This window comes from Schistocerca gregaria, chromosome 4, assembly GCF_023897955.1.
Source record: "Schistocerca gregaria isolate iqSchGreg1 chromosome 4, iqSchGreg1.2, whole genome shotgun sequence".
Taxonomy (NCBI): domain Eukaryota; kingdom Metazoa; phylum Arthropoda; class Insecta; order Orthoptera; family Acrididae; genus Schistocerca; species Schistocerca gregaria.
Window position 1 is genome coordinate 327,216,702 of NC_064923.1, and position 14,006 is coordinate 327,230,707.

A 14,006-nucleotide genomic window follows, 5' to 3' on the forward strand; every position below is an offset into this window, starting at 1 on the left:
TCTCTCTCTCTCTCTCTCTCTCTCTCTCTGTGTGTGTGTGTGTGTGTGTGTGTGTGTGTGTGTGTGGGGGGGGGGGGGTTCCTATTTCAGAAGGAAGTCTTGTTCAAAAGCTTTATATTTTAGTAGTGTTCTTTATAATGTCTGACTGTGATTCACCTCTGTTTGGTAAGTAGCAATATATATTTTCTTTATTGTTGCTATACGTGAAGAGTTTGACAGAGCACTGAAATACCTGAGTCGAAACAAGGCCCCCGGAGTAGACAACATTCCATTAGAACTACTGACAGCCTTGGGAGAGCCAGTCATAACAAAACTCTACCAGCTGGTGAGCAAGATGTATGAGACAGGCGAAATACCCTCAGACTTCAAGAAGAATATAATAACTCCAATCCCAAAGAAAGCAGGTTATGACAGACGTGAAAATTGCCGAACTATCAGTTTAATAAGTCACAGCTGCAAAATACTAACGCGAATTCTTTACAGACGAATGGAAAAACTGGTAGATGCGGACCTCAGGAAGGATCAGTTTGGATTCCGTAGAAATGTTGGAACACGTGAGACAATACTGACCTTACGACTTATCTTAGAAGCTAGATTAAGAAAAGGCAAACCTATGTTTCTAGCATTTGTAGACTTGGAAAAAGCTTTTGACAATGTTGACTGGAATACTCTTTCAAATTCTGAAGATGGCAGGGGTAAAATGCAGGGAGCGAAAGGCTATTTAAGATTTGTACAGAAACCAGATGGCAGTTATAAGAGCCGAGGGACATGAAAGGGAAGCAGTGGTTGGGAAAGGAGTGAGACAGTGTTGTAGCCTCTCCCTGATGTTATTCAATCTGTATATTGAGCAAGCAGTAAAGGAAACAAAAGAAAAATTCGGAGTAGGTATTAAAATCCATGGAGAAGAAATCAAAATGTTGAGGTTCGCCGATGGCATTGTAATTCTGTCAGAGACGGCAAAGGACTTGGAAGAGCAGTTGAACAGAATGGACAGTGTCTTTAAAGGAGGATATAAGATGAACATCAACAAAAGCAAAACGAGGATAATGGAATGTAGTCAAATTACATCGGGTGATGCTGAGGGAATTAGATTAGGAAATGAGACACTTAAAGTAGTAAAGGAGTTTTGCTATTTAGGAAGTAAAATAACTGATGATGGTCGAAGTAGAAAGGATATAAAATGTAGACTGGCAATGGCAAGGAAAGCGTTTCTGAAGAAGAGAAATTTGTTAACATCGAATATAGATTTATGTATCAGGAAGTCGTTTCTGAAAGTATTTGTATGGAGTGTAGCCATGTATGGAAGTGAAACATGGACGATAACTAGTTTGGACAAGAAGAGAATAGAAGCTTTCGAAATGTGGTGCTACATAAGAATGCTGAAGATAAGGTGGATAGATCACGTAACTAATGAGGAGGTATTGAATAGAATTGGGGAGAAGAGGAGTTTGTGGCACAACTTGACAAAAAGAAGGGACCGGTTGGTAGGACATGTTTTGAGGCATCAAGGGATCACAAATTTAGCATTGGAGGGCAGCGTGGAGGGTAAAAATCGTAGAGGGAGACCAAGAGATGAATACACTAAGCAGATTCAGAAGGATGTAGGTTGCAGTCGGTACTGGGAGATGAAGAAGCTTGCACAGGATAGAGCATCATGGAGAGCTGCATCAAACCAGTCTCAAGACTGAAGACAACAACAACAACAACCACCTCTGGGAACACTGCCCAAAGACCTCAGGCTGTTAAAAAAGAGAAGAGCGACTTGAAAGCACTTTTTCTCTTCATTTCACTTGTTCTTCACCACTACGTTCAGAGTCTGCTTCCATCTGATGATGCTGAAGACGTTAAGCCAGTGAATGGAAGTGATAGTATTGATGATGAGGAAACAAAGATTATGTAAGTGCAGTAATATTGACTGCCAAGTATGTTTTCATAGCAAAAACATTTTACTTGTTTGTATCACAAGAGGTGTAACTTCATTTTGGCCCTTATGTCACAGTTGTAATTGGAAAAAAGTATTGAAATTGTTAATTTGGGATAGAAAAAACTATTCCAGTAACATACAGGGTGTACATAAAGTCTGGCAACACTTTCAGTTATTCATCGCACAAGAACAAAACATTGACATATGTCATTTTGAAGGGAAACCCTGAAAGTTGTAGTAGTTGTTGTTTTTCATGTATACTGCCACAACATAGTATGGTAATTTTGCCGATAGTCAGTGCTGGTCTCAAATATGGCGAGTTCAGGTGCGGAGCGAGCTTTCGGTGTGTTGCAGTTCACAAAATGGCCTCCCCGATGGGGACACATTGAAGATCTGGTGTATGTCCCATCTCTACCATGCGATGTAGCAGATCTCCAGTAGAGAATATTGGAAGAGATCATGGAGATAACATCTTGGACCTACTGATAACAAACAGACCCGAACGTTTCGACTCTGTAAGTGCAGAACAAGGAATCAGTGATCATAAGGCCGTTACAGCATCCCTGAATATGGAAGTTAATAGGAATATAAAAAAGGAGGAAGGTTTATCTTTTGGCAAGAGTAATAGAAGACAGATTTCAGACTATCTAACAGATCAAAACGAAAATTTCTGTTCCGACACTGACAATGTTGATTGTTTATGGAAAAAGTTTAAGGCACTTGTAAAATACGTTTTAGACAGGTACGTGCCTAGTAAAACTGTGAGGGACGGAAAAAACCCACCGTGCTTCAACAACAAAGTAAGAAAACTACTGCGAAAGCAAAGAGAGCTTCACTCCAAGTTTAAACGCAGCCAAAGCTTCTCAGACAAACAGAAGCTAAACAATGTCAAAGTTAGCGTAAGGAAGGCTATGCGTGAAGCGTTCAGTGAATTCGAAAGTAAAATTGTATGTACTGACTTGACAGAAAATCCTAGGAAATTCTGGTCTTACGTTAAATCAGTAAGTGGCTCGAAACAGTAGATCCAGACACTCCAGGATGATGATAGCATTGAAACAGAGGATGACACGCGTAAAGCTGAAATACTAAACACCTTTTTCCAAAGCTGTTTCACAGAGGAAGACCGCACTGCAGTTCCTTCTCTAAATCCTTGCACAAACGAAAAAAATGGCTGACATCGAAATAAGTGTCCAAGGAATAGAAAAACAACTGGAATCACTCAACAGAGGAAAGTCCACTGGATCTGAAGGGATACCAATTCGATTCTACACTGAGTACGTGAAAGAACTTGCCCCCCATCTAACAGCCATGTACCGCAAGTCTCTAGAGGTACGGAACATTCCAAATGATTGGAAAAGAGCACAGGTAGTCCCAGTCTTCAAGAAAGGTCGTCGAGCAGATGCGCAAAACTATAAACCTCTATCTCTGATGTCGATCTGTTGTAAAATTTTAGAACATGTTTTTTTGCTCGCGTATCATGTCTTTTTTGGAAACCCAGAATCTACTCTGTAGGAATCAACATGGATTCCGGAAACAGCGATCGTGAGAGACCCAACTCGCTTTATTTGTTCATGAGACCCAGAAAATATTAGATACAGGCTCCCAGGTATATGCTATTTTCTTTGACTTCCGGAAGGCATTTGATACAGTTGCGCACTGTCGCCTGATAAACAAAGTAAGAGCATACGGAATATCAGACCAGCTGTGTGGCTGGATTGAAGAGTTTTTAGCAAACAGAACACAGCATGTTGTTATCAATGGAGAGACGTCTACAGACGTTAATGTAACCTCAGGTGTGCCACAGGGGAGCGTTATGGGACCATTGCTTTTCACAATATATATAAAAATGACCTAGTAGATACTGTCGGAAGTTCCATGTGGCTTTTCGCGGATGATGCTGTAGTATACAGAGGAGTTGCAGCATTAGAAAATTGTAGTGAAATGCTGGAATATCTGCAGCGGATAGGCACTTGGTGTAGGCAGTGGCAACTGACCCTTAACATAGACAAATGTAATGTATTGTGAATACATGGAAAGAAGGATCCTTATTGTATGATTATATAATACCGGAACAAACACTGGTGGCAGTTACTTTTGTAAAATATCTGGGAGTTTGCGTGCGGAACAATTTGAAGTGGAATGATCATATAAAATTAATTGTTTGTAAGGCGGGTGCCAGGTTGAGATTCATTGGGAGAGTCCTTAGAAAGTGTAGTCCATGTACAAAGGAGGTGGCTTACAAAACACTCGTTCGACCTATACTTGAGTATTGCTCATCAGTGTGGAATCCGTACCAGATTGGGTTAACGGAGGAGACAGAGAAGATCCAAAGAAGAGCGGCGCGTTTTGTCACAGGGTTATTTGGTAACCTGGTAGCGTTACGGAGATGTTGAGCAAACTCAAGTGGCAGACTCTGCAAGAGAGGCGCTGTGAATCGCGGTGTAGCTTGCTTGCCAGGTTTCGAGAGGGTGCGTTTCTGGATCGAATCTATTGCTTCCCCCTACTTATACCTCCCGAGGAGATCACGAATGTAAAATTAGAGAGATTAGAGCACGCACGGAGGCTTTCAGACAGTTGTTCTTCCCGGGAACCATACACGACTGGAACAGAAAAGGGAGGTAATGACAGTGGCACGTAAAGTGTCCTCTGCCACACACTGTTGGGTGGCTTGCAGAGTATAAATGTAGATGTAGATGTAGAAGCAATTGCCACAATCAGTGATGCCATGCTAGGATGGGTGTAGCAAGAATTCGATTACTGTATTGATGTCTGATGGGTCACTCATGGTTCGCATATCAAATCTTTGTAAAAAAAACTTTCAGAGTTTCTCTTCTAAATGCAATATGTATGACATCTGTACAATGTTTAGTTCTTGTGCAATAAATAATTGAAAGTGTTCATGGACTTTATGTACACCCTGTATATGATAAAAAACTAATACAAAGGTACTATTGAATCCTAGTAAATATCTCAAAACAAGAATAGTGTGTGTTACACCCCGTAGTCTCTAAAGGCCTGATTTGCTATTTAAACTTGCACCATTTAAAGTATTTAATTTGTAGTGTTGGCTACTTGAGCTGAAAGGCTGATATCCTTGTTCATTTTTCAAGTGGCAGAAATGATGATTGAATGCATTAACTGCAGCAGGGACAAAATGCATTTCATTTTAGTAATATTGGATCTCCAGAAAGTTCAAGGGAGTTTTGTGGACATGTTAACAACATTGCAAGGCCATGCAAAATGAGCTGTATGGAGTGATATGTCTCTGTTTAGTGTGTCTTTGAAAAAGAATTTATTTCACTCTTAATATCCAAAACTATATCTACATCATTTTAAACCATCTCACGTTGTGATATAAATGACTGCTTTAGTGTAAGAATGTCTGCAGTTAGCTTATCTTTGAAAGAGGAAAGGGAATGGAAGGGGATTTGTGGGAGCACCTTGCTGACTTCTATACAGGACTTCTGTTGTTAACTGTTTCAAATCCAGGATCACAGCAATACAAACGATTTTATATTATATGTAAACATATTAAGCTGATTTTGGAGTTGTCTGTATTTTCAATTTCTGTGCTTTACTAACGATATACTTTCTGGTAGTTAGTGCGAACATGAGGTGAAACTGACAGTTTTCACTAACCACTGACATAATAGTAGCATTAATTTCACCCCCCCCCCCCCCCCCCGCCACACACATACACACACACACACACACACACACACACACACACACACACACACACACACACACACACACACACACGCACACTGATCCTCCATTTTTGCAATAAGAGGGAATTTATTATGATGATCTGAAATGTCTCTATTTTTACAAGTCATTTAAATATTAAAAACATTTCTAATCAGCCCATTTTCTACAATACCAAATCCTTCTGTATACCTCTCTCAATGACTGAGATCTTTTCTTAAGCATATCTCCCATGAGAAAGATAATTTCTAATCACTTTGGAAGGAGGAAGGGTAGCTGTAATCAGCACCTAAATTCCAAATAGAGTTCACTGGCCAATATTATCTTCTTATCTAGACTGTGCTAGTGCAAACAAAATACAAAATACAAGATCTTTCTTTAAATAGTTAATATGAAATAGAAATTTGAAACACCTTTAGTTGGTACTGCAGCATTTTAAAAGTTTACAGGTGGCTCAAAACAGCTGGATTTTCATTGTTTATTTGTTTTTCTGTGTTAAGCCTTAATTCACTCAGCGTTCTGTTTCCTACCACACAAGAATTTTCAAACTGTCTCTCAATGGTCAAATCTAGCAGTATGTTTCTCTAAACCCCCCACCCCACCCCAACAACCACCACCACCACCACAGACCACTTTAAATCACCAACCCTGCAAATGTCTTATTGTTGGTTGCTTTATCACCTCTTTGTTCATTGGTACCACATGTTGGGGTGTTTTTAAATGGAGGAAAATGTCAATGATATAACTCAAGAAATAGACAAAAAATATGGTGATGCGATAGCCAATGATTACAGTTCTGCAAGCCAAAGGCTCATTCCGAGGAAGAACTTCAGTACAATGGTGATGGAGTCCTTTCTGTTTTGCCAATAAAATACTTGAAAGGTTAGTTAAATTCAAGTATGTTCCGAGTGATGGTAAAGTAAAACATAGAGCCCAGCACTGAATGTCAGTTTAGCACATTTTCTTTTTGTACCTGTAGAGTGCAATTTTTATGTGCAAGTTTAAACCCTGGAATTTAGCTGTATATTAAAATTTACTAGCTACAGAGATACTATAATTTTTCAGGGTGTAAACTTCAGTTCTCTAACAGTTTGTGTGTTCAATTTAAAAAAACTGCACAAAATACCTGATTTTGTATGATAAAAAGTAAAATAGAGCGGGCTTTATTTAGTGCAGTAAAATCAACAGGAAGCATTTAAATAACATGTACACAATTGTAAAAATAAATGTTATGTAACATGCATTGAATTTTCTGACGATATTCCTTCAATTTTGGTTTAGCGTAGGGTTTCTCAAGTTCACAGTTTATAGTATGTATTACAGAATAGTCACTTTGTGACATATGGGTTAAATGTATTTGAGATATGTGGTATGTCATTGTATGGAAATGCATGCCCTGTGTAAAACGGATTTTCTAAGGTATAAATCTGAAATAGGAATAAAGATATTTGATACCAGTTCCAGTACATTGTTGTGTTTTATGTATTGTTATGCACAAAGAAAACTGAATATGAACAGTAAAGGAATATTTGTTTGTGTTATTTGTAGTTATCATGTTTTCTACATGGCTGATGTAATAAAAGATTTAACTCCTCGCATTTAATTTACTGTTTTGAAAATGTTGCAGGTTTTGTGTGTGTGTGTGTGTGTGTGTGTGTGTGTGTGTGTGTGTGTGTGTAGTAGTAGTAGTAGTAGTAGTAGTAGTAGTAATAGTGAAAAATATTATCTAATATCTCTTTCTTCCAGGTTAGGGAATTTGGAAGAAGCAAAACAGAACTTGGAAGAATCATTAAATAGATCTAAAATTGAAGCAGAGCAAGATCCTAAATATTACAATGCAATAGCAGTAACAACCACCTACAATTTAGCAAGGTTATATGAGTCGCTGTGTCAATTTGATCGAGCAGAAAAACTTTATAAGGACATCTTGAAGGAGCATCCAAATTATGTAGACTGTATGTGGAAAATTATTGTAGTTGTTTTTACGGGTCTCACTGGCCAATGTACAAATTTTGTAACCAATTCCCATCTCAGGTTATTTACGTCTTGGCTGCATGGCAAGAGACAAGGGCCAGATATACGAGTCTTCAGATTGGTTCAAAGAAGCACTGAGAATTAACAACGAGCATCCTGATGCGTGGTCATTGATGGGAAATTTGCATTTAGCAAAAATGGAGTGGGGTCCTGGCCAGAAGAAATTTGAAAGAGTTCTTAAAGTGAGTGGATGAGTATTGATAATTGATAAAATTACAAAACAGATGACATGTAGCAGTAGAATTCTCACTTATCAATGTATTTAAATTCTGGCTTTTGCCACTGTTAGTGATACAAGCGGTAGCTGCATAGTCTGAATTTAAATCTTTAATAATTGTAAAGCAAATGTGGACACTGTGGTCACAAAAATGAAAAATTCTTATTCTTTTTAATGGACATGCAAAAATCAATATTGGTTTTATCTATTCTAACAGTTAAGCTGACAGATTTCCCCTTATGAACACTGTGAAGTTATAGTATCACGTGGATCTTCAGTTAAATGCCATTGCAACATTTGCTCTGTGGAGATAATTAGCATTTATTTGATATATTAATGAGCAAACTCGACAGCAAACAGAAGCAGTGCTGTGGCCCAAGTGCCATTATTCAGAGGCCTATGTGGCTTGCTGCTGCATTTTGTATCCTCTTTTAGCTTCTGTGCTTTCCAGTGGATCACGATGCAAATAACATATTGATTCCCAGTTTAATGTGAATCATACTTGTGTCCTTACCCAGCAGAGTAAAAGTAAATACACAGTCTCTGATGTCTTTATTATTAACATTACCTCAAATGATGTAGCTTGCATTTTGAGCTTGCCAATACTTGTCAATATGTAGCCCATTGACTGCCGAAGATAACTGCAGTATCATTTCATAACAATGACCATAGATTTTGTATTATTGGTTTCCAAGAGAAGGTTGTTTTGTTAATTGTTTATCTGTTTAATAAGAGTGGTCAAATGTATATGATATAGGTTCATTGCTAGGTATAATGACTAATAATTTTTCAGATAAACGTTAATCATAAAAAAAAATCTGTACAATCTTCAGTAAAAGAGTAGTGATATTTTTTTTTAATTCAATTTTTGTGACTATACAATATTGATGCTTCATGCCAACATTGTTCTTGTTCACCATTGTCATTTTTATAGTGTAACAAATAGTTTCCCATATTATTAGCTTTAAATTATTTCCCTAATGATAAAATATAAATTTGGCCCCCAGAAATTCAAAAACTAAATTAGAAGTATACCTGACAAGCTTTTCCGTTTGTAGGTTACCTGAAAATTAGAGTTTTGTATTTACAAATATCTGTTAACATTTTAAGAGGTAATGATCATTTAAATACGCCTCCCGTCAGTCACTACATATTAACTGCTGTTTTTCAACATTAATCTATATAACCACATGTTTGTTAAGCAGATAGCAGTAGATGAGTAGTATTCTTACAGAAACTAGAACTCTTTCCTCAGTAACTATTTTTTTCCTGCCACATATATAGTACACTATTTTTCTGGTCATATTAAGTGCAAGTAGTTTATAGCAAGTGCCTCTGACAAATCGATGGAAGCTGTTCATCATAGGTGCATTTCTGTGGTAATGTGTGTTTTGAACCATTTCTCACTTCTGAGTCCTTCTTCTTTTTCTTTTTCCTCTTCTGCCTATTCCCCTCTCTCTTCCCCTTCTTCTTCTAGACAATATCTGTGAACACATTGTGTTAATCTATAAATGTATGGAATTCTGGTTAACTGCCCCATCTTCTTCTGCAAAATGTTTGTAAAAGATGTTTCAGAAAGACGTGGTAGCATAAACTAATTCAGATAAGACATTCTGTACGACTGTTGTCCAATTGTTATTGGTTACAGACATGTAGTTGTTAGAATGTAACTCAAATAATGTTTACACAAGATCTGAAGCAAACCGAAAGCTCAATGTTGATTTTCATAAATTCCACCTAAACTTCATAGCACTTTCGAATTTTCTTGTCTTATGTCTTGGTGAGATCATCTTGACATTATTTTATAATGGCAACACTATTTTTAATAGGTGAAATCAATTTGTCTCTTGCATTTACTTTTTGTATGGAGACTTCGCCTTTCAACCACCTCCATAGGCAAAAATCTAAAGGGGCTTGGTCAGGAGACTGTGATGGTCCAGAATTGTGGCCTTCTTCCCCAGTTCATCTTCCAGGGAAAAGTATGTTTAGATGGTGTCATCTGACAACTAGAATGTACAGTGGCCCCATAACACTTGAAGAACATACCCATTCTTGTAGCCAAGGGAACATCTTCTAATAATGCTGGAAGCTAGTTTTCAAGATGGACCAGTGTAAGACAGTGCTGTTAACACAACAGGCGTCTGTCATACCACACTACACATTTGCAGCAAAGTGTTCTTGAAAAACTTGCTCCTCAAATGCATGTAGGTTTTCATCAGACTACCAATGTTAGTTAAGAGTCTTATTCACACTGTCATGAATGGAAATAACTTCACCAGTAAGCAGTATTCACAGATTTACTCAGCAAATTGCATGTAGCAAATGATGAAATTCCTGTTGTTTACCTTTGTCCCCCTCTGTTAGGTGTTGTACCCACTGGAAATGACAAGGATAGAGGCCACATATGTAATGTCACATATGTTCTTGTATGTAGAACACCAAAACATGTAGAACTATTAAATTGTTTTTTGAGGACTGTGGTTACCAAATAAATAGCATCTGCTTCTTCAACACTCATTTCATTTGCACTTTCAGATGAAATATGACTGCTGGGCACTGCATCAGTGTCACACAGTGTAGTCAAAATGCGAGTAAGCACCCTCGAGTCTGGTATTGTGCAGTTAGAAAATCATGTACATTATTCAGTACAATTAGCACCAGCAGCTTTTGTGTTGTAAAACATCTACACAAATTGCATATCTGAATACCCATCATTTGTAGATATGTGTGACATGCTTTAAAGATACAGTAGAATTGCCCAACAAATCACTGTCACAGTTGAAAAATTAGATTATGTAAACTCAAGCACAACTTTATGGCTTGAACTTCAGAGCAAAGTGCCACTCGATAAAAGGACCCATAGAAACTGCAGTACCAACACATGTAATAAACAAAAAATGCACGCATTCCATGGCCCTCTTCCCAAATTAGTCTATGCTACCACCACCTAAATATTTTATTGTTCCTATGGAAACACTCTTATGTTTCTCGGTTGTATGATCACTCTACTCACTGAACAGAATAATCCTGATGTTAAAAGCTTGAACTGTAGTGGATTAGGATTTTTGATCTTTTCCAGCTTGTTGGTATGCACAGTATTCTGAATTGCTTGTGTATCTCAGACTACAGTAGTCATTATTATTCAAATTTGTTCCTTCTCACTTTTGTCCTAGTTGCTGTAATAAGGCCTTTGGTCTATCTTGTATTTTGCAGCTAAGGCACAGAGACTAGTAAGAATATTCACCAGTCCTATGAAACATGATGAAAATTATAGCTTGTTCAAAGACTGAATCCCCACCCTGCAGATGATCTGTAACAAAGGTCAAAACTGGTAATCCAAATATATATAAAAAGTGAGCCAGACAGAGTATGTTTATATTTGCTGTATTAAAAGTGGTCATGATGCCCTCAGACATCATATCTACAGTTAGAAAATTATAGCTGCCACGCAACAGTATTTAGATGTTAGCTTTATTTGGAGAAAATGACCTGTGTGTGTTGTAAAGGAAATTTCACTTATTGTCTTGGTGTAAGGAAGAGAAGAAAAGCCAAAGACTTTCAATCAGCTTACTCTATTATTTTTCTGTTGCAGAATTTGAATGAAACTGCTAAAGAAAGTATTGCACTATCCGCAGATCAACAAACATTTGTAGTCGTAGATACAAAGATAGAAATGTATGTGAGAACAAGCCCCATGGAAAAAAATGTAATAATCAAAATAAAGGCAGTTTGTTCAAAAAAGTGCATCTTTGCAAATTTGTAAATCAACTCTGCTGCTGGTAATATGTTTTGACTGTGCAGCTGGACAGAAGGTTAGAGTATCCTGTCCTGATACCAAAACAGCCCTCAAATTATCATTGATAACTATGAGAAGTGATACTGAGCTGAAACAATACTAACTCACTTCCCTACTGAATCTGCAGGACTGTATACCTAAGACGTGCTTTGGTACCAGGCCATTGCACTATTTTCTGTGGCAGTCATAAGGTATCTGACAAATCATGCACTTGTTGGTGATAAAGCCTGACAAAATTTATTCATGCTCCGCTCCTGGTATTCCGTTGCCCACGTTCTTTATGCTACATGGTATGGGCAGTTTTAGACTGTTGTTCATAATGAACACATTGAGGCAAAATTGGTGGTGAAGAGACATATCAGAAGTTTAAGTTAAAAATCTAACTGTACTTTTTACTACCTCTGCATCATAACTTTAAAGAAGTATCTATTACACTGGCCAGTAAATTTAATTGTGAGTGGTAAAGTTATGATCTGTCAGCAGTTGATCTTTTATTAACTGGACCTTTAGGTATTTGGTGTCACGAAGAATGCAGTAAATTGTACGAGTGCATTTATGATTACATCTAACACTGCCAAGATTCTGACAGTGAAACCTTTTTCCATAGAATCCTGCTACATCAGCAGATGCATATTCCTTAATTGCTCTTGGTAATGTATGGCTGCAAACTTTGCATCAGCCAACCAGAGACAAGGAGCGAGAGAGAAGACATCAGGATCGTGCTCTGGCTATGTACAAGAATGTTCTTCGGAATGATCCTCGCAACATTTGGGCTGCCAATGGTATAGGTATGTTTTTCACACATTGGTAGTCCAATGTATGAATTTATTTTATTTTTTGTGAATTGACATATTTCTGTTGAAATTGTAGTTAGCCATCATATGCCACGAAATAGTATGAAAGGATTGTGTATAGTTACGATACTGATTTCTCACCACAATATTACTGCTCGCTGATGTAGGAGACAGGTAGGGTTCCTAAAATGCATTTTAGATTATTAGTATTATTCTGTTATTTTGACATTTTTCACAGTTTCAATTCCAGAGCTTTGAGTAATTTAAGGTTTAGCTATAAGTGACTCTCTTTGATATCTGCTACAGGGCATGAAATTAAGACACACAATGTCTTACAGTACTGAGCACCTATAGTTGAGCAGGCACCTTGTTTTGCTTTTCCTTCACTGTTTCTTTTATAACTTTTCCTAACATACTAGTTAATCAAACATGTGTTGTAACTGTATGTCGCATGAGGTTGCAACCAGTAACCATCTCTCAGTAACAGTGTGACAATAGTTTTGGAAACTGAACTATTAAGTTTGTATGTTAAGAAATGAAAATGATTATTTAAACTAATCAGTATTGTTAATGAGAAGATTATGTTAATGGTTTAAACAGGTTGTTGTTTGTCTTGACTGTGCTGCTTAGAAACTTCAGTTCTGTAATTTATGAAGCAGTATATTTTACTGCAAATTAATTTTCAAACTGTGTTCTTGATTTGAGAATATCGTCTGTACACACAAAAAAATTCAACTGTGTTAATAAATATCCATAGTTATGGATTCTTCCATCACTTCTTGTTAGGACAGTTCCATATTTAAGGCGGATTAATAAGTAAAAAAATCAATGGAACAAAAACAGTTTACTTATTATTCAAAATTAAATATCCTTAGGTATTTTTGTCTTCTTTACCATTGTCATTTTTATACCTTTTTTAAATTTTTTTCTCTCTCTCTCTCTCTCTCTCTCTCTCTCTCTCTCTCTCTCTCTCTCTGTGTGTGTGTGTGTGTGTGTGTGTGTGTGTGTGTGTGTGTGGAGAAGCAACAGCTGTAGAAGAGAATGATGATGCTGGTGATACGACAGTTCCTAGATACAGCAGAAGAATACAATAAAGTTTCAAAATTAGTCTTTGATTACTTCAGTTCATGCTAGATGTATGTATTTCTGGTGTTACTTAATAGGAACAGTTTGTGTATTTGAATACACATCATACTATTCATTAAAAAAAGAAAAAGAATCCACGTTTTGCAGTAACTGTCCTTTTCATTAAAAGAAGAGGTCATATCATTCAGCAAGCCTTCTGAATTTTTTTACAGGGGCTGTTTTAGCACACAAGGGATGCATCAATGAAGCCCGTGACATATTTGCACAAGTAAGAGAAGCCACTGCGGACTTCTGTGATGTCTGGTTAAACATTGCCCACATATATGTAGAACAGAAGCAGTATGTTGGAGCAATACAAATGGTGAGTGTGCAAACATACTTATATGTAATATCTTCATTTACACAGATGTATGGAAAAGTGATTTGTAATGCCGAAAGCTTACTATT

At 37.2% G+C, this 14,006-nt stretch overlaps 1 protein-coding gene across 1 annotated transcript in view; it reads left to right on the forward strand.

Annotated features, from left to right (window-relative positions):
• The window catches only part of LOC126365740 (RNA polymerase-associated protein CTR9 homolog), a 105,827-nt gene that overhangs the window by 60,262 nt on the left and 31,559 nt on the right, over positions 1 to 14,006 (forward strand). The window contains exons 9-12 of the mRNA XM_050008190.1: positions 7,379 to 7,587; positions 7,667 to 7,848; positions 12,287 to 12,467; positions 13,772 to 13,920. Coding sequence (XP_049864147.1) covers positions 7,379 to 7,587; positions 7,667 to 7,848; positions 12,287 to 12,467; positions 13,772 to 13,920 — 721 coding nt within the window. The remainder of the gene's footprint in view (positions 1 to 7,378; positions 7,588 to 7,666; positions 7,849 to 12,286; positions 12,468 to 13,771; positions 13,921 to 14,006) is intronic.